The following is a 22225-nucleotide window of genomic DNA, read 5'->3' as shown; positions in this document are numbered from 1 at the left end:
GGATCTAGCTAGACCGGAAACAAAACAACAGGCACGCCGCACCATGGAGGTATCATCACTGGAGAGTGACTAAGTCCCGCCCCCAATCATTTTAATGGCCCATGCAAGGCTAGCTACTTCAGCCAAAAAAGTTTGAAATTGACCACATCCATCATTATGAAAATGCCGTTTCATGGGTGCTCGTTTCCGGCACCAGCTAGAATTAGCCTATTAGGTTCCATGTTACAGACGGAGACAACGTAAGTCACAATAAACAACAATATGTCGTTGATGAAGATTTGACATTCCCTCAGAGGTAAATAAGTTGTTCGGGAACGTGCTTCACCTACCTTGTTATAGGTGCAAATTTTTTTCATTGGTTGGGATAACATTTTGGGAATGGTGGTAGAAGTTTGCCCCATGTCTCGAAGTCCTAGGCTATTTAATGTGATCTTCATATGTGATAATAAACAATGCGAATCAATATCGAGTAAGCATTCACTTTAAAGGTTGTATCAGCGATGGCGGGGTAACGTCCCGTACAATTATCAGGCATGAAAACGGGTCAGGGTTGAAAAAGGGGTGAGAAGGGCGCGCAAAGAGGGAAATGGCCGTTTCATAGCAAAACAAGCGCAAGTGACATTGTTGCCAATAGTGCATAGCTTCCATGGAGTATGAAGTTGCCTAAAACCAGAGATTTATAAAGAAAACAAACTAGAAAATGATTAATTTTTACAAAAAAATACCTTTATTGGGCCTAAGTGTGAAGGGGCCCACTTGCGCTGTTTGGCAACATGCTTCAACCTGGCCCTTCTCTCCTCCTCAGTAATCTACATGAGTTTTCTTTCTTTCTTTCTTTATTTCTTTGTGCCTGAAGTTATCAAACATTTCTGAAGATTTCATAGGCCTAATGGACACTTCATAGTAGACTATTTAGAATAAGTCTGAATAAGATAAGTCTTAATATTTGTTGGACCAAACCAGGTAATAAATAAACTTGGGTAGAGTAGACTAGGCTTTAATTTGTAAAATTGGTTTGAAATGTTTTAACCTGCAGCCTAGGCTACTTACAGATTGTGGCATTGTGCTAGTGTGTTTAACCAACCAATAAAGTTGTGTGAACAGTGTTAAACATGTTAAACCCTGTAGACACAGACTAGGCCTACTGATCAGGCCACTGAACGTTTCTTAAAAGACATTACCATGGCAAACACTGCTTTTGTCTTTGAACTCGACAAAACGCACAAGCCCAGTTTAGGAGTATTTAATTCAACTATTTAGTTATTCACATTGGCCTTTGCTATACTGATAAAGTATGCCTATTTGCTTCACCTTTTGTCGATCTAGATGGCTCAAACTGCACGTATAGCCTATTCTTCATCAAATGAACTCCGTATGTCTATATTTCTGTCCAATATCGCTAACTTAACAGCCTATGCTACGTTGTTACACCAATCTCAACGTCTTTTTCTGACAGAAGTTGAAAGTTTCAACTAGCCCACCTGTGACATCAATAAGCATCTCTCCTCGCCGGGCTCACATTCCAGCTGGCATTTCAGACGCATATATCTGTAGTCACACAGACAGAGAGGCTATTCCAGCGCAAGCATTCTGTTCGCGTTGCATCCGCGGCAAAAATTAGCTTCCACTGTTTAATAGGCTAAATGCATAGGGGCTGCAATCACATAATCGTTGCTGGATCAGACAAGTTTTTAATTGGGCTCTTGTCTTACAACGCATCAAGATGCGTTCGCGTCTGCGCGTGATTTGTAAACTCAGTTGTAACCCCATACCCCCCCCCACACACACACACAATATTTTCTCATCGGATCTGCGCGAACCATGTTAACCATGTAGAATTTCGCCGAAAGGTGAGGAATTTTCTGGCCTGAATTGAAACTCTCCTGAACGCACATCTTGTCGGTTATTGGTTGGAACACTTTATTTTGCCTTTGAGTGGTTGGCAACAAATGTGTTTGTGTGCAGATCTCAGAGCCTAGGCTGCCTACAGAGACGGGTTTTTTTTGATGGCCTGCTTCTGGGGCGGGCAGCTAGCGGATCGTTAGGAAAGATTAGATGAATGTGATCATTTATGTTTGGGTCTTTTAAAAAAAAAAATGTATTCTATTTTTTATTAAAGGAGAATTCCAGTGTGATATTGACCTAAAGTGTGTTGAAACATGATACCGAGTGTGAACGTATGTCTCATAGCTCATCTCGGCTTGTCCCCTGCACTCAGAAATCTGGCGTTAGTTAGCCAATGGTACCAACAGTTTTTCGATGGGGATGCCTCGGGCATCGGCCTATCCATGCAAATAAATCACTGTTTTACACCATTTACGAGGCTCAAAGTAGCTCCATACTTCATTGGTAGACTTCCGAGGGCCTTAACATTTTGAAATGAGACATTGAGAACTTTGAAAAAGCACTGGTAGTTTATTTACAAGACGATTTATAGACAGTACCTTGAGGAAGTTTACCGTTCGCCGCCATCTTGAATTTAGTCACGATAAGTCGAGCGACGAGTACGAATGAACAGGCATGATAAGGGAGATTCCAAAAATAATTCTGTGGAAATGCATGGATTCCAGTTGCTGCTACTGATGCTAGGATCACCCTCCTGGTATGAGCATTTCTAGGGCTTACTCCCCAGATCACCATCTCACTCTCACACACCCACAGGCCACCTATGTCCAGCAGCTACTAATATGCCAGTCATAGTTGAAACTGAAAAGGTGTCTGTTCATCTTCAAAAGAAGCTGGTTTTCAAAGTTGACAGAATTCAGTGCCCGGGAGTTTCAGGCCCAAGACCGGCCAACGTTTTCCATAGTGGTGGAAATTGGATAAATGAAGCAACATTTTAGCTCTTACTATCCTGTAGTTTTTATTAGTACCATGGTTCAACAAATGTGTACAGTAAAGGTTATATAATAATTCACTTCAACTGAGTTAGCAAAAAATATTACACTATTCCACAAATGAACAAAAACAGAAAGATAGAAAGAAAGCCTTTGAAATGTTGCCTATCCCACGCTTCCACAAAGAGGCATATTGAACTAATATTTAGGCTACATGTTTTTGCATGGGTAGGCTATATTGTTGTTTGGTGATTTAGCCTACTCCTTTACTACACCCTCTTCTGAGCAAACAGGGCATATTTATCATGTAGGGTAATTGCTCTTTCTTACATTAAATAACTTTATTTTATCCTCTCTACTTGTCCCTGTAGTCATGGCCTTCTCATCACTAATTTCGGGCTCATCATTTTCAGTGGTCAACTGGTTGATCTGCTCAGGGCTTAACTCATTGAATGCCAAAAACGTAATATTACGTTTTTCCTTCCCATGCGTTGAGTGCCAAAAATGTAATATTACGTTTTTAGCTTTTTTAAAAAAATTAAATATATGACGATCGAAAACTCATGAAAACGCACAATCTGGACATTTTATCTGGACATTTTATCATAACTCGGTTGCCGCTTTGGGTCGAATCAGTGACTCATGCACGTCAGCTCAAAACCAGGCCATTTTCGTGGGTCTATCACTAGGTGGCAGTCTCGCCAGGTCTCGCTAGGTCCCTTTCCGGAAGCTTTACAGGCAACACTTGATATTTCATGAAAGACGTTATATCTCCATTTCTAGAAAAAAAAACAGCGATTTTGATGAAAACTAGCCTCTGTTTAGCTTGGGATTTCTCAGGAACGGAGGCGTGTAGAAATACACGGTTTGCACCCACTGAGAGCTTAAAGTCTCACCTTTCAAACGAGCCATTGTATGTGTTCATAGCTATAACACAGAATATGCTGTGGCTGTACAAAAATAATCAACAATGGTCTAGATCATGGGTTCCCAAAGTGGGCGTCGGGACCCCCCGGGGGTCGCGGGACGCCGAGAGGTGGGTCGCGAAATGATTTCCATAAATCAAATACATTTGGGGGAAATAAAAGAGCTGTCACTTGACCGCACTTTAAAGACAGATTTTAATTCCAAGACGCTTGCTGAGTTCTGGATTTCAGTCGAGAGGGAATATCCACAGCTATTCAAGGCTGGACGTACTGACGCCGTTTGGCTCCACATACCTGTGCGAAAAGACTTTCTCTGCACTGACATACAGTATATTAAAAACATAGGGAATAGGGGTTCAGATAGGTATTCAGATGTGTCAATCAGAAATTACTAATCATTCCAAGATGTATCTAGTTGATTATTGATTACTGGGTGGTCATCATTGCAATATATAGCATACTGTAGCCTATATGTTTTTATTTCGGCCTACGTTGAGTGTTTGTCTAGTTTTTTCCGATAATTTGATAATGGATAATTGCGTTTTTTTTTGTTTTTTTTTACATTTTACACCCATGCAGTCAAGTGTGTTGCAAGTTCTGAAGTTAATAAACATTGCCCTGGTGTACACACTGCATTGTTTAGTTTTTTTAGTCAGAGCTATGTAGGCTACGCAGGTTTTTTTGTTGTTGGTCCGTAACCTCAAATCCCCGTTTTGAGTCGCCGGATCCATCCCGCCTTTGCGCTCCGGCACCTACCACTTTACAAATTAAGCACTGGATCTGCTGCACAGTCTCTCCTGGCCTCTTTCTACCATCCATCCTTCCTGACGCTTGTGTCTACTGTAGGGTCGGCTCGGCTATCCGTATCTGAGAAAACTTTTTGGAAAAGACGGGCTATATGGACCCAACCAACTCTTTTTGGGAGGGGAGAACTCCCTCACGTAGGCTACAACCCATGCAGAGGCATTGCATTGGTGTCATGCACAGAATGCGGAGCGTGTCCTACTGAAAAGATAGACTAACGTGACAAATGTCAATATTTTTTTCCTCGACTGGCCCAAAAGTGAAGCGGCCACCGGGAATTCTCCCGATTACCCACCCTGGGCCTGATTCAATCTTACTCTTCTTGGACTGAAGACAAGTCCTGCGATGCTAAATAGCCTTTCACAGGCCGCTGAGGCAGGTAGCGGAGTGTTCAGCTTCACAGAAAGCTGCTAATGTACAGACATTTCTTGCAAATACGGCCACAGGTGTATGACGTTATCTTCACCACTACCCTGTTCACTGAGTTCACCACTATCGTCGGGGTGGTCGTCTATGATAACGGGAGGTCCTCCAGCTCGTGCTTCCATGGCGGTTTCAGTTGTGCGTCCTCCTTTAGCAACAAACAAGCGCTGAAATAGAGCGTGCAGCGTGCGGAGCGTGCGTAATGCAATCTAGGAGCAGTGATTCGCCAAACCTCCCTTATTGCAGTCGCACACATTTCTTCTTTTATGTTTTAGTAACGAGTAACGAAGATGCTTAGTGGAAATTATAACGGAGTAAAAGTATGCATTTTATCTAGGAAATGTAGTGGAGTAAAAGTGAAAGTTGACATAAATTTAAATAGCGAAGTAAAGTACAGATACGTGAAATTTGTACCTAAGTACAGTAACGAAGTATTTGTACTCTGTTACATTACAACACTGGTGAGTGGTGAGTGATCTGAGTAGTGAAGGGGTATGGCGGACAATGGTGAGGCAGGTTTTCTTAGGTTGATAAGTGATTGGTAAATGAAATCGCGAACACTGAGTCTCAGGCAGAGGGGGCCAGCGGGGCTATGATTTTAGGAATTTGGAGAGTGATGGCCAAATGGAGAGGGAGTCTTTTGAGTTTTTACCAGAAGGGCTATTTGATATTTCTAGTGAGATGTGATCCAAAAATAGTTTTTTCCAGATAGAATTATGGATTTTGTTTTTTGTTTTCCAGTTCATGAGTATGGTTTTCTTGGCGACAGCTAGCGCGACCAGCAGAGTTTTACTAGTGGTTTAGGTTGATTGTGTTGGTGTCTCCAAGCAGACAGAGAGATGAGGACACTGGGATGCAGCAGCCAAAGAAGGTGGAGAGGATCTCTGTAACCTTTTCCCAGAATTGTTTTATAGGGGTACAGTGCCAAAGTGCATAAATGTATGTGTCCGGGACAGATGTCTGAAGTGAAGCCCATATGAAATAATTTCCGTCCAGTAAGGGGAGTCCTGTGGATAATCTTGTATTGTATTAGCTGCAGGTTAGTGTTTTGGGTCATGAGAAAGGTATTTTTACAGACTTGGTTCCAGAAATTGACATCGGTGGGAATAGATAGATCCGATTCCCATTTGGCAGTGGAAAGACTTATGGTGATGTCTGTTTGCGTCACTATTCTGTAGATTTTGGATAGTAGTTTTTTTGAGGATGGTATTAACGTTTTTCATGTGACGTATTCTAGGTTCTATAGCTTTGTTTACATCCACCTGGTAGGCAAGGGACAAGTTGAACCCATTGAACATCGTTGTCTGCAGCTGCCTCTCAGTAGGCTACATCTCTGTATTTCAGCAATGTCAACATTTCAGGCATCAATAAAGGTGATGATGAAACGTTATCCCATTGTTCAATATTTGATAGCCTGTCACAGGAATGTTATTTCGCTAAAATCGCCCTGATTTGGTGCATTGATCTGTATCGATAACGTTATGGGAGAACCTGCATGTAGTAGCCTAACTTTTTTTCTCTGTTCAAAACTCTGTTTACACGAAGACGATAGACTTTCTTAGAAGCTGTGAAATTTGGCCAGAAAGGAACGTCTTCCCTCTGAAAGTTGACACAAAATCAAACAATATTTGATCATTCAACTTCAACTGAACAGCGACAGGTTTTGGTAGGCTTGTAGACTCAGCAGACGTTGTTAGTTTATTAGTTATCCATTGCTATATTAGGCTGTTATGCTAGCTCAGCCTTTAAATATGCTGTTATTTTGGTCATGTGGACTTGATTAAACGGGTAAAGATAATTCATAAACTGGTATTCTTACATGACTGAAGCAGTAGCCTAGGTTCAACAGTGGTGTTTAAAGGGACATCAGGCAAGCCTGATGCTTTTTATCTATGAAACTCCCCCTCGCTTGGTCTGAAGCTCTTCTCTTTTTCTTTGCGTCTTCCGTCAAGGGTTTTCGCGGCTTCTTCGCCGGCTCTGCCATTATACACACGTTTGCAACAATCTCTAGCGTTTCGTTAGCCTGCCTCTGTGCTGTAAACTGATCCTGCTTCGGTTGGCGGGTAGGATACACCAAACTTGCAAGTGGGATATTCTTCCTACAGGCAGTAGGGGCGGGCGAGAGAGCCTTCACTCGCCCCGTAATGAGTCATTTAACCATATACCGACTTACGAAGATGATTAATTAACACGAAAACGTTGCCTGGTGTCCCTTTAAGGTTGCTGTGTTAAGTTGTTGTGTGCGATCACTAAACAATTCATAGGATCAAATCAGTTTATTTTTACATACGGGAGTTAGCGTAACCTGTAGGCTATAGCACATAAGCCTATTCTGTTTTCATTTATTAGCATTTGTTGTGATTATATAATCATATTACACTCATGATAACTTGAAATAGAAGGACAGGAGATAGATTGATGTCCACAAGCACGAATTTCACGAGACAAAACTGTTCCGGTAAAAATATTGTTTAAAATGCTGCACTTTTTCCCTTCATAGCCTATCTCTTGCAATTCATTTTTGGATGACTGTAGATAGTTGTATTTTAGCCTAAGTCTTCGTAGACAGTAGCCTAGGCTACACCATTAGGCCATCTTGAGAATAAAAGACTTCACAGCTGCTAACTATCATCCTCCACAACCATGAGTATAGGTAGGCTAAACGGTCGTTCGTCGCCTTTTTGCTTCTTATTGTAAAAACAACTGTTAGGGCCTACACAAGTGGTCGGCATCCCGGTCAATATTTGATATTAAAATTTCAATTTTGAAGATATTTGTAACTGTGTAGCCTATACAACCCGACTGTTGTAGGCTTGCCTACCACTCTGCAGTGCCTTGCCTACCATTCTTGCCTACCACTCTAGTTGTAAACAAACAGTGACGTAACATTAGAACGGAGGTGCAAAACCTTAATATTGATTAGCTGTGAGATAGGTGTGGTGAGTTCTAAGTCATTGGAGTGTTCGTGGTTGATTTAATTGCTGATTTAATCTGTAGGTATTGTTTGTCGGTGATGCCAAATTTCTGGACCAAGTCCGCAAATGTGGAGCCTCTTTTGAGCCTGCAATCGCTGATACAACCTTTAAGCTACACAAATAATGATCCCTAAAATGCTATATTTGGACAGGCTACTAATTGCGCAATATGTAGGCTATCCAACGAAAATGACTAATTTTTGTTATCATGTAGGCTACACTCTCCACCACCTGTTCACTGTCCCAAAATGGGAGGGGTGGGGCCTGACAAGAGCTATTACTGGATCAGTCTAGTGTCAGTATGGAAAATGAACCAATGGGTCGCTGACTGTTCTTGCTTTGGGCCGACCGTTGGCCAAACGAAACATATAATAGCCTACTCTATCGGCCCAAAAGGTGCGTAGGCCCACCGGGAAAATGCCCGGTATGCCAGATGACCAGTCCGTCCCCGAATATTTGGCTTCCCTTTACTTAATCAATCTGCTTGGTATGCCGATTTATCGGTCAGGTCGAGTTTCCATTAAATCAATATCGGCAAATCACTTTTAGTCTTAAAATGTGGGCACAAGTATGAGATACATGCTACTCACAGCAGCCATGTCTTTGACCAGCTTAATGATAATCTCAGCAATCTGTGGAGGTGTGGATCCCTTCATCCACCAGTGACTCTCTCCTTTCCGATATGTATAGCTGAGAGAGTAAAAGAATAGAGATATACAATATCATCAAAGTTAAATGTTAAATGGCAGTCATTTGAAGTAAATAATACAAAATAAGTAATATAATGTATATAAATCATTAATGATAATTAATAATAATAAATGCAGTATATATCATTTCAATTAAACATGGTTTTTACATGTCTGAGGCAAATACAGAATATTTAATTGAATAAAATCTAACCAAGTGTTATTACTCTTATATTAAGATCAAAAAATGTAGTCAATATTGTTTTCAGTATAGAGACTTATCTAACTCTCTCGTAAAATCATTTGACTTAATTTAAGAAGAGTTGGACGCCTTTTAAGACGTCTAATCCTGAAAACAAGTAAATTTGTTTGCCAGTGCGTTAAGCAAATTTGTACTAAAAACAAGCAAATTTGCCAGTGTGTGAAGTAAATTTGTCAAAGTCAAAGTCTTCCTAAATTAAGTCAAAATGATCTTTAGAGAGAGTGCTAGGTAATTCTCCTCATACTAAAAACAATCCCAAATAGATTGTTTGATCTTAGTACCATTGATATACTTATTAATACTAACCATCATGACTTATGACTATAGTAATACTAACCGACTCTATATCTCTCTCTCTTCCCCCTTAGCTCACTTGTGAGGTAAACCATTACCAGTTATCAGCCATCCTTGTGATTGGCCCTCATCTCACCTGAAGTCCCATCCCTATGACTGCCTGTTGCTGTCCCCTTTCCCGGATTCCCGGCCCACGCAGCCTAGCGACCCACTACTTGCCCTCTGACAACTCCTAATGTAATTGTAACATATACCTCATGTGGCTTTAAAACACCATGTTCTATTCTCTACACCTAACTAACCTATTCATTTATCATGTATACAAACCTTACACTGCAAAAAATGAATTCTAACCAAGTGTTATTGATCTTATATTAAGATTAAAAAATCTATTTGGTATTGTTTTTAGTATGAAAAGACTTACCTAACGCCCTCTCAAAAGATCATTTTGACTTAATTTAAGAAGACTTTAAAGGAGAATTCCGGTGTGATATTAACCTAAAGTGTATCGAAACATGATACCGTGTGAACGTATGTCTCATAGCCCATCTCGGCTTGTCCCCTGCACTCCAAAATCTGGCGCTAGTTAGCCGATGCTACCAACATCTTTTTCAATAGTGGTGCTTCGGCATCGGGCTAGCCATGCAAATAAATCACTGTTTTACACCCATTTACGAGGCTCAATGTATCTCCACACTTCATTGGTAGACTTCCGAGGGCCCTGACATTTAAAACGAGACATTGAGAACTTTGAAAAAGCACTGGTAGTTTACTTACAAGACGATTTATACAGACAGTATCTTCACGAAGTTTAGCGTTTGCAGCCATCTTGAATTTAGTCACGATAAGTCGAGCAACGAGTAAGAATGAACAGCTATGATAAGGGATCAGATTCCAAAAATAATTCAGTGGAAATGCATGGATTCCAGTTGCTGCTACTGGAAGAAACTGGAATCCATGCATTTCCACTGAATTATTTTTGGAATCTGATCCCTTATCATACCTGTTCATTCTTACTCGTTGCTCGACTTATCGTGACTAAATTCAAGATGGCTGCAAACGTTAAACTTCGTGAAGATACTGTCTGTATAAATCGTCTTGTAAGTAAACTACCAGTGCTTTTTCAAAGTTCTCAATGTCTCGTTTTAAATGTCAGGGCCCTAGGAAGTCTACCAATGAAGTGTGGAGATACATTGAGCCTCGTAAATGGGTGTAAAACAGTGATTTATTTGCATGGCTAGCCCGATGCCGAAGCACCACTACTGAAAAAGTTGTTGGTAGCATCGGCTAACTAGCGCCAGATTTTGGAGTGCAGGGGACAAGTCGAGATGGGCTATGAGACATACGTTCACACTCGGTATCATGTTTCAATACACTTTAGGTCAATATCACACCGGAATTCTCCTTTAAGGAGTCTTATCAAGACAAATTTGCTCAACGCACTGGCAGACAAGTTTGCTTGTTTTTAGGACAAATTTGCTTAATGCACTGGCAGACAAATTTGCTTGTTTTCAAGATGAGATGTCTTAAAATAAGTCAAATTGTTTTTAAATTAAGTCAAATGATTTCACAAGAAAGCACTAAGTAAGTCTCTTTATACTGAAAACAATACCAACTAGTTTTTTTTTTATCTTGATATAAGATTAATAACACTTGGTTAGATTTTGTTAGATAAGCAGTTTTTGCAGTGTACTGCTCTGTAACTGACCCTAGGCAGATGGGTCAGGACCTTGACTCCCTTCTAGGGAGTTTGTCCTCGCCCCTGTTACTCATGGGCCCTCTCTGAATGTTTAACACTCTGTAGCACCATGAGACATGTGGACTGTTCTATTAGTGAAATTAAATTGAAATGGAAATCTTATTAATAACACTTGGTTAGATTTTATTATTTGCAGTGTATGGTGCATTTCAGTATTCATTAATCAACCAGACACATAGTATAACCATGCATTGGCAGTGCTGAATGCAGAAACCTTGAGTTGAAGACCATGGGTAGGGTGACAGTAGTGATGCCTTTTCCTGCAGTCGTCCCAGCTGTACCCACAACAGTGCTACCCTTGGCTTTGAGCTGTACAGTCAGTGCTTTGGCAATGCAGCCAAGAAACATGTCGAGAATTCCAAACTTGTTCCAGTCACCCTTCTCTGTTGAGTGAATGATATCACTAATGTCGGCTGGTGGCAGGGCCTTCACACCAATGATGCTAGCCAGACGAACAGGGGTTACTTCTGGAAGAACACGCCTCAGTAGGGAGGTCACCTTGAAAGACAAAGGAAAATCATTGTGGAAAATCATTCAAGTACATGGCAAAAACTGCTTATCTAATAAAATCTAATCAAGTGTCATCAATCTTATATCAAGATCAAAACATCTAATTGGTATTGTTTTTCTCGTAAAATTATTTGACTTAAAATAAGTCAAACTCTTCTTAAATTAAGACATCTCATCCTGAAAACAAGCAGATTTGTCTGCCAGTGCATTAAGTAAATTTGTCTTGATAAGACTCCTTAAAATAAGTCAAAGTCATCTTAAATTAAGTCAAAATTATCTTGTTGCAGTGTAGGCAGGCAACAGTAAAACAACTAGAGAATAATCAAAGTTACGCTTGACTTGATGTGAGGTGGGGAGGTACACACCTAGATTAAGGCAAGGGTTAGGCATTGTGAAGTTTTGATCTACAAAAACATGCAAAAAATGTACAAGGTTGCTTAGGTCTGCTTTAAATTAAGTCAAACACTTACACTGAAAAAAATAAAATCTAACCAAGTGTTGTTAATCTTATATTATGGTCAACTAGAGAATGTAATTCCAGGGAATTACGAGTGCATGAAAATGCAAAAATGGCTGCTGAATAAAATATAGTTGAATATTGTTTAAAATATAATCCAAGTAAAAAGATGGAGGTCAGATAGAGAAAAAAGTTTGGTGATGAGTCATAGTTGATGACAACTGACAGTTGGAATAGCGGAACAGTTAAATAGTCAGGTTAGGTTGTTTAATAGGGAATTATTATAGTGAGGACTTTTATTTTGAAACAGTTGAGGACAGAGGAAACAGTTGGCGGGAGTTATAGTTGATGACAGCTCACAGTTGGAATAGTTGAACAGTTAAATAGTTGGGTAGTTAAAATGGTTAAATTATTTAATAGGGAATTATTGTAGTGAGGACTTTCATTTTGAAACAGTTGTGGGCAGAGGAAACAGTTGGCGGGAGTCATAGTTGATGACAACTGACAGTTTGAAAGGCTGAACAGTTAAATAGTTGGATAGTTAAAATGCTTAAATTATTTAAAATAGAATTATTGTAGTGAGGAGTTTTATTTTGAAACAGTTGTGGGCAGAGGAAACAGTTGATGGGAGTCAAAGTTGATGACAACTGACTGTTGCTAGAGTAGATATGGTGGTTGCTATGCTGGTTGCTAGGTATTAACTGTGAATGTGGTTGCTAGGCTGTTGCTAGGGTACTTGAAGTCGTTGCTAGGTTGTTGCTAGGGTGTCAATGGTGGTTACTATCAGAAATAAAGGAGTTACTACAGTGGTTTGCTAGTATAATCATCTTGGTTGCTATGGAAACTGACATAGATGCTTAATTTCAATGGTTGCTAAATTGGTTGCTAGGTAGTTGGTGGTTTAATATAGTAGGCTAGAGGCATAGTTGATGATAACTGACAGTTGGAATAGTTGAAAAGTTAAATAGTTGGATAGTTTAAATGGTCAAATTATTTAATAGGAAATTATTGTAGTGGAGACTTTTATTTTGAAACAGTTGTGGGCAGAGGAAGCAGTTAAACAGGATCTGTAGTCTTAATAGAGCCAGATTGTATGCTTAAAGCCTGAGACAGACAGTTGCTGGAGGTGGCCGGGACACTTGGCATAGGATTCTAAGTGCCCTACTGTGATGTCATAATCGCCAATGTTAAGTCTATGGGGAATTTTTTAGTAGATTTTAATTAATAGTTCAAAAAGTATAAATGTTACAAAGTTGAAAAATACATAGCTGAAGTCACCTAAGTAAGACCTACGCAACACAGTTTGAACAAAGTTTCTACGTCAAACGGTTGAAGCCGAATTACACGCACAAATATGTAGAAGAAAAATAATAATAAGAAATCGGATAACAGTAGAGTGCATTTTCATGCCCTCTAACTAGAGAATGTAATTCCAGGGAATTACGAGTGCATGAAAATGAAGCTAGGACAGACATAGCATAGCTTAATAAAAAGTTGATAGTTTAGACGTAGACAGTTTAAAAGTTGAATGTAGATAGTTTAACAGTTGTTAATAGACAGATAGTTTAATGAATGTTAAAAGTTTAAAAGTTATAAGTAGATAGTTTACAAGTTGTCGACAGACTGAAAGTTTAATGAGTGTTGATAGACAAATAGTTTAAAGGCTCTATATAGGTAGATAGTTGACGATAACTGACAGTTGGAATGGCTCTAATGTTTGCTAGCAGTTATGCTAACAAAGCTAATTATTCTGACCAAGTTACTTAGCTCATATTTTTTAGCAGTTTTGAAAAAAAAAAAAAAGCTAACAATGCTAACATGCTAACCATGTGACTTAGCTAACTTAGCTAATCATTTTTAGCCATTATGCTAAAATGCTAACAATGCTAACTTTGCTACCATGCTAACTATGCTAACCACGTTACTTAGCTAACTTTTAGCAGTTATGCTAAAATGCTAACTATGCTAATGATGCTAACTAGCTAGTGAGGACTTATTTTGAAACAGTTTAAGGCAGAGGATACAGTTGAACAATTGATAACAGTTGAACAGTTAAAAAGTTGGATAGTTTAAAGGGACTTGAAACAGTTGTGGGCACAGGAAGCAGTTGAACAGGATCTGTAGTCTTAATACAGCCAATATTGTATGCTTAAAGCCTGAGACAGTTGCTCCAGGTGGCACAGGTGACCTGGCATAGGATTCTAATTACAGTGCATGAAAATGCACTGTACTGTTCTTCCTAGGCTTCTTCTTATTACAGTGCATGAAAATGCACTGTACTGTTCTTCCAAGGCATTTTATTACAGTGCATGAAAATGCACTGTACTGTTCTTCCTAGGCTTCTTCTTATTCTTCTTCTTCTAACGCGTTTAATGCAGCTTCAACCGTTTAACGTAGAAACTTCATTCAAACTATGTTACGTAGGTCTTACTTAGGGCATGGGTGCTATGTATTTTTCAGCTTTGTAACTTTTATACTTTTTAAACTATTAATTAAAAACTAGTCAAAATTTCCCCATAGACTTAACATGGGCTGATGACATCACAATAGAGCCGTTAAGCAATTAGAATCCTATGGCAGGTGTTCGGGCCACCTGGATCAACTGCCAGTCTCAGGCTTTAAGCATACAAACTGGCCCTATTAAGACTACACATCCTGTTCAACTGCTTCCTCTGCCAAAAACTGTTTCAAAATAAAAGTCCTCACTACAATATTTCACTGTTAAACAATGTAACCCTTTAAACTACTGAACTTTTTAACTGTTCAGCCATTGTAACTGTTACTTGTCATCAACTATGACTCCTACCCACTGTAGCTAGTTAGCTAAGTAACATGGTTAGCATAGTTAGCATGCTAGCATGTTAGCATGCTAGTTAGCATTTTTAGCAAAACTGCTAAAAATGATTAGCTAAGTTAGCTAAGTAACATGGTTAGCATAGTTAGCATGCTAGCATGTTAGCATGCTAGTTAGCATTTTTAGCAAAACTGCTAAAAACGATTAGCTAAGTAACGTGGTTAGCATAGTTAGCATGCTAGCATGCTAGTTAGCATTTTTAGCAAAACCGCTAAAAACGATTAGCTAAGTCAGCTAAGTAACGTGGTTAGCATAGTTAGCATGCTAGCGCTAGCATGTTAGCATGCTAGTTAGCATTTTTAGCAAAACTACTAAAAACGATTAGCTAAGTAACATGGTTAGCATAGTTAGCATGCTAGCATGCTAGTTAGCATAGTAACTTTGTTAACATTATTATCTTTGTTAACATAGTTAGCATAACTGCTAGCAAACATTAGAGCCATTCCAACTGTCAGTTATCGTCAACTATCTACCTAAATAATTTAACCATTTAAACTATCCACCTATTTAACTGTTCAGTCATTCCAACTATATTAAACCTCATCTACTTAGCAACCAATATAGTTTGTTTTTACTCTGTATGATATTTTACATCATATTTTTGCATTTTCATGCACTGTATTTCCTTCAGGAAATGCTTTTCTAGTTCTTATTCTTCTTCTTCTTCTAACGCACTTAATGCAGCTTCAACCGTTTAACGTAGAAACTTCATTCAAACTATGTTACGTAGGTCTTACTTAGGACATGGGTGCTATGTATTTTTCAGCTTTGTAACTTTTATACTTTTTAAACTATTAATTAAAAACTAATCAAAATTTCCCCATTGACTTAACATTATGATTATGACATCACAATACGGCCGTTAAGCAATTAGAATCCTATGGCAGGTGTTCGGGCCACCTGGACCAACTGCCAGTCTCAGGCTTTAAGCATACAAACTGGCCCTATTAAGACTACACATCTTGTTCAACTGCTTCCTCTGCCTAAAACTGTTTCAAAATAAAAGTCCTCACTACAATATTTCACTGTTAAACAATTTAACCCTTTAAACTACTGAACTTTTTAACTGTTCAGCCATTGTAAATGTTACTTATCATCAACTATGACTCCTACCCACTGTAGCTAGTTAGCTAAGTTAGCTAAGTAACATGGTTAGCATAGTTAGCATGCTAGCATGTTAGCATGCTAGTTAGCATTTTTAGCAAAACTGCTAAAAATGATTAGCTAAGTTAGCTAAGTCACATGGTTAGTATAGTTAGCATGCTAGCATGTTAGTTAGCATTTTAGCAAAACTGCTAAAAATGATTAGCTAAGTTAGCTAAGTAACGTGGTTAGCATAGTTAGCATGCTAGCGTGTTAGCATGCTAGTTAGCATAGTAACTTGGTTAACATTATTATCTTTGTTAACATAGTTAGCATAACTGCTAGCAAACATTAGAGCCATTCCAACTGTTTGTTATCGTCAACTATCTACCTAAATAATTTAACCATTTAAACTATCCACCTATTTAACTGTTCAGTCATTCCAACTATATTAAACCTCATTTACTTAGCAACCAATATAGTTTGTTTTTACTCTGTATGATATTTTACATCATATTTTTGCATATATACAGTATAGTTAGCATGCTAGCATGTTAGTTAGCATTTTAGCAAAACTGCTAAAAATGATTAGCTAAGTTAGCTAAGTAACGTGGTTAGCATAGTTAGCATGCTAGCGTGTTAGCATGCTAGTTAGCATAGTAACTTGGTTAACATTATTATCTTTGTTAACATAGTTAGCATAACTGCTAGCAAACATTAGAGCCATTCCAACTGTTTGTTATCGTCAACTATCTACCTAAATAATTTAACCATTTAAACTATCCACCTATTTAACTGTTCAGTCATTCCAATTATATTAAACCTCATTTACTTAGCAACCAATATAGTTTGTTTTTACTCTGTATGATATTTTACATCATATTTTTGCATTTTCATGCACTGTATTTCCTTCAGGAAATGCTTTTCTAGTTGCTATTGTGATGTCATAATCTAATGTTAAGTCTATGGGGAAATTTTAGTAGTTTTTAATAAATAGTTTAAAAAGTATAAAAGTTAGAAAGTTGAAAAATACATAGCTGAAGTCACATAAGTAAGACCTACGCAACACAGTTTGAATGAAGTTTCTACGTTAAACAGTTGAAGCTGTATTAAACGCACAAAAAGCGTTAGAAGAAGAATAATAACGCAATTCCAGGGAATTACCAGTGCATGAAAATTCAAAACATATGGTGTAAAATATATTGTTAAAACAGATGATGTGCTAATTGGCAACCAACATGATGAGGTTTTATATAGTTGAAATGACTGAACTAGGTAGATGAGGTTTAATATAGTTGGAATGACTGAACAGTTGAATAGGTGGATAGTTTAAATGGTTAAATTATTTGCTAGGTAGATGAGGTTTAATATAGTTGGAATGACTGAACTGGGTAGATGAGGTTTAATATAGCCTGGCCACCTGGCCTAGGATTCTAATTGCTTAACGGCAGTCTTAATAGAGCCATATTGTATGCTTAAAGCCTGAGACAGAGTATATAGTTTAAAAGTTGATAGACAGAAAGTTGAATGGGTGTTGATAGGCAGATTGTTTAATGGATGTTGATGGATAGTTTAATGGGTGGATGAGTGAATGGTTTGAAGAGGATGAATGGATAGAAAGTTGGATGAAATGTGCCTTATATCCTTGTAGAATGGAGAGACAACAGAAAGCAGTTGATACAGGTGCAATCAGTTGAACTGATTCTTTGATGAGGCCTAGATGAGCAGCTGGAAGTTGATACAGGTGCAAATCAAGTTAATTAGTCCATTGTGATGTCATCAGCCTAATGTTAAGTGTATGGGGATTTTTTAAAAGTTAATAATTAATAGTTTAAAAAGTATAAAAGTTACAAAGATGAAAAATACAAAGCCTACATGTCCTAAATAAGACCTACGTAACATAGTTTGAATGAAGTTACGTTAAATGGCTGAAGCTGCATTAGCTGCGTTAGAAGAAGAATAATAAGAATAAGAAGACTTGGAAGAACAGTATAGTGCATTTTCATGCACTCTAATAAAAAGCCTAGGAAGAACAGTACAGTGCATTTTCATGCACTGTAATAAGAAAAAATCAGATAACAATAGAGTGCATTTTCATGCACTCTAACTAGAAATGCAATTCCAAGGAATTACCAGTGCATGAAAATGCTAAAGTTGTGATGTAAAATATCATGTATATTTAAAACAGATAATACAGAGATGGTTACTACGGTGATGCTAGGATAGACATGGTGGTTGCATAGCTTAATAAAAGTTGATAGTTTAAAAGTAGACTGTTTAAAAGCTGAATGTAGATAGTTTAAAAGTTGTTGATAGACAGTAGATAGTTTAAAAATTGTTAAGCCTGAGACTGGCAGACAGCTAGTTTAATAGATAGTTTAATGATAGTTTAAAAGTAGACCGTTTAAAAGTTGAAGGTAAATAGTTTAAAAGTTGTTGACAGACTGGAAGTTTAATGAATGTTGATATTCAGATAGTTTAATGGCTGTGTATAGGTAGATATTTGACGATAACCGAAAGTTGTAATGGCTCTAATGTTTGCTAGCAGTTATGCTAAGATTTTTAACTATGCTAACCATGCTACTTAGCTAATGTTTTATAGCAGTGCTAGCAATGCTAACATGCTAACCATGCTACTTAGCTAACTTAACTAACATTTTCTAACAGTTTTGCTAAACATGCTAACTATGTTAGAAATGCTAACCATGTTAGAAATGTTAACCATGTGACTTATCTAACCTAGCTAATCATTTTTAGTTGTTATGCTAACTATGCTAACTAGTATGCTAACAATGCTAACCATGTGACTTGGCTAACATAGCATAGCAACTAAAAATTATTAGCTAACTAACATGCTAACTATGCTAACCATGTGACTTAGCTAACCTAACTAATCATTTTTAGCAGTTTAGTTAAAAATGCTAACAATGCTAACATGCTAACCATGCTAACTAGCTACAGTGGGTAGGAGTCATAGTTGATGACAAGTGTTGACATAGTTGATGACAAGTTAAAAGTTGTTGATAGACAGCTAGTTTAATAGATAGTTTAATAATAGTTTAAAAGTAGACTGTTTAAAAGTTGAATCTATATAGTTTAAAAGTTGAATGTAGAGAGTTTAAAAGTTGTTGATAGACAACTAGTTTAATAGATAGATAGTTTAATGATAGTTTAAAAGTAGACCGTTTAAAAGTTGAATGTAAAAAGTTCAGTAGCATATTAACTATGCTAACCATTTGACTTAGCTAACTTAGCTAATAATTTTTAGTTGTTATGCTAACTAACATGCTAACATGCTAACTATGTTAACCATGTGAGTTAGCTAACCTAACTAATCATTTTTAGCAGTTATGCTAACTAACATGCTAACTATTTTAACATGCTAATAACCATGTTACTTAGCTAACTTAGCTAATCATTTTTAGCAGTTTTGTTAAAAATGCTAACAATGCTAACTATGCTAACCATGCTAACTAGCTACAGTGGGTAGGAGTCATAGTTGATGACAAGTAACAGTTACAATGGCTGAACAGTTAAAAAGTTCAGTAGTTTAAAGGGTTAAATTGTTTAACAGTGAAATATTGTAGTGAGGACTTTTATTTTGAATCAGTTTTTGGCAGAGGAAGCAGTTGAACAGGATGTGTAGTCTTAATAGGGCCAGTTTGTATGCTTTAAGCCTGAGACTGGCAGATGATTATTTTCATGCAGCAGCCTAGGAAGAACAGTACAGTGCATTTTCATGCACTGTAATAAATCGGATAACAGTAAAATGCACTCTAATAAGAAGAAATCGGATAACAGTAGAGTGCATTTTCATGCACTCTAAAAATCTAGTTGGTATTGTTTTTACTATGAAGATTACTTACCTAGCACTCTTGTAAGATCATTTTGACATATTTTAAGGAGTCTTATCAAGACAAATTTGCACTGGCAGCCAAATTTGCTTGTTTTCATGATGAGCCATCTTAAAATAAGTGAAACCCATCTTAAATCAGGGGTCTCAAACTCCCTGCCCGCGGGCCAATTCCGGCCCAGGCCCGGCCCAATTCCGGCCTACGACCTAATGTCAAAATAATAATGTAATTCGGCCCTTGAGGGTATTTTTAATTGCGACAAACAACAACAGTGGTTAAAATAGACAATGGATCCAAGTACGGCCTACTTTTGTTTATACTCAAAGATTTTAATATCTACAGTAGGACTTTATCTCTGACCACTTTCAAACATTTTGAAATTTTGATGTCAAAATCCAATGGTGTTTTCTTAACCCTGGCGCCTTTAGTTTGCCATGCAGGTTTAAATTTAAGTTATGAGAGGAAAATATTTTTATTTGGTGTGAAACACACACATACCTCTTTTTGTTTGTTTTTATAATTTGTATTAATATTGATTTTATCATTATTTTATTTATAAGCTAAGGTTGCTAGCACAGGTGTCTAAAAAGAGATAAAAGACTTGCACTTTCTGTTTGCAGTTTTGTGTAGTATTTGAAAAAATCAAATCTGATCTGATTTGATCCAATCAGATCAGATGACGTTGGCAGAAGTGGCCCCCAGCTCATTTGAGTTTGAGACCCCTGTCTTGAATAAAGTCAAATGATTTTACAAGTGCTACTTAAGTCTCTTAATACTAAAAACAATACCAAATATATGTTTTGATCTTAAAGGCACCCTTAAGAGTTTTTTTTACATTTCCAAAATAATTTTAATGGCACATAACCTCATAACATGACGAATGACACTTCTGCCATTGTCTGAGCGGCCCTCTATAGGCCACTAACGACCTAGTAACCTTCTGTGTTCGGGAAGGGTAATTTGACTTATTTTAAGACGTCTCATCATGAAAACAAGCAAAAACAATGCTGCCAAGGCGAGACACTACAGGTGAATAGGGTAAACATTTTAACTTAGCATATATCACTATAAAACTTCCCCAGTTGATTACTTACATTAATATGAGAAAAAAAATGTATTACAAGTTTTCTGTCATTTAATGTTTAAATATGCAAATGAGAAATTATCTAATTAAATATGCACTAATTTGCATACATTTCAAAAAATGAAATCTGAGCTTTGGATAAAGCCAGGTTAAAAATGATTTCTCCATTGTGTTAACCTATTAGATGGGAGAAAAATGACAGAAGGATTTATGGATATCTACTTTTGTTGTCCTGTAAATCATTTTTTCAAAATAAATAAATACATAAATAAATAAATAAATAAATATTTGCCAAAATGTCTTGAATTTTCGTGATTGGTTGCTGATAAAAAGGAAGTGTCCATATTTGGATTGCACAGCGTCATGCAGGAAAAACAGAACTTTCCAATGGTACTACACAAAATATGTTTTGGATCACGGTCGCGGTAGTGAATGCAATGTTAGAATGCTAATTGTGAATTTAGGAAATAGAAATATACAGGCCCGAGTAGACAAAATGTAATGAAATAAACACCTAAATGTGTAAATCGAACTTTGTTGTTGTAGTAGAGTGAGAGAATACGGTAGCAAACTAGCCCAACATCTCGAAATTGGCCAGTGCATGAAAAAACAATGTTTTCACCTGCCGTGTCTCGCCTTAAAGCTGCAGTTGGCAAGATTTTTTTGATCATATTCACTGAAACTGATACTATGCTCCGACAGAACAACATAAAATAGCAGGTTTTAGAAAAAAAAAAACCCGCACTTCTACCTTCACCTAGAGCCTGTTATTTGTTTTGCAAAAATCCACAGCTCCCGGTTCTTCTGGTCCAATCAGAGCAGGGCTGTGTGAGATCTGACTGTCCATCACAGTCTGGTGCAGTCTAATGTGACGTTACAATAGGGGAGACAACTGAATGGCTCACAGAAATACATGACTATCTCTCAACTGACCCACAAAGAGTCAATGCACAGTTTTGTTTGATATGGCCTCTTTAATCTTATATTAATGGACAAATCTGGTGATTTTTCACATAGATCTCTGTTTCTCGAGGTCACCGAGAACTGTATGGAAAAAAAAGGAAACCAAACGGTTTTACCTAGCTCGATTTAAAAGCCAGCAGCTAAAGTAGCCAGGCAGCTACAGCGCTACACTCTGGGGGCATGTTCGTGAGCACCCATGTTTATGCCCCCAGAGTGTAGCACTGTAGCTGCCTGGCCAACTAGATTTTTTGATCTTGATATGAGTGATTAAAGTGATTAAAAACTTGACTTGGTTAGATTTGATTAGGTAAGCAGTTTTTGAAGACACGGCAAAACACGTGATATTCCTTCTGAATGCAGAAATAACTCAGTAGTTTGGGCAGCTTTGTGTAATCTCGGCTTCACTGAAAATGAGGACTACCCTCAATGAATGAATGAGAATAAATAAAGA

At 37.7% G+C, this 22225-nt stretch overlaps 1 protein-coding gene across 14 annotated transcripts in view; it reads right to left on the bottom strand.

Annotated features, from left to right (window-relative positions):
• Positions 1 to 22225, bottom strand: part of mycbp2 (MYC binding protein 2) — a 301458-nt gene that overhangs the window by 48313 nt on the left and 230920 nt on the right. For 13 of the 14 annotated variants that reach the window (XM_042066068.1, XM_042066086.1, XM_042066120.1 and 10 more), the window contains 2 exons: positions 11184 to 11467; positions 8556 to 8655 (listed from right to left, as the gene is read on the bottom strand). In XM_042066068.1, coding sequence (XP_041922002.1) covers positions 8556 to 8655; positions 11184 to 11467 — 384 coding nt within the window. Of the gene's footprint in view, positions 1 to 8555; positions 8656 to 11183; positions 11468 to 11825; positions 11884 to 22225 lie in introns of those variants that run through there. The other variant, XM_042066141.1, reaches the window with a different exon arrangement.

The sequence above is a fragment of the Alosa sapidissima genome, chromosome 2 (assembly GCF_018492685.1).
Source record: "Alosa sapidissima isolate fAloSap1 chromosome 2, fAloSap1.pri, whole genome shotgun sequence".
NCBI classification, from domain to species: domain Eukaryota; kingdom Metazoa; phylum Chordata; class Actinopteri; order Clupeiformes; family Clupeidae; genus Alosa; species Alosa sapidissima.
Note: the sequence above shows the minus strand (reverse complement) of the source record. Positions and strands in the feature narration are given on the sequence as shown.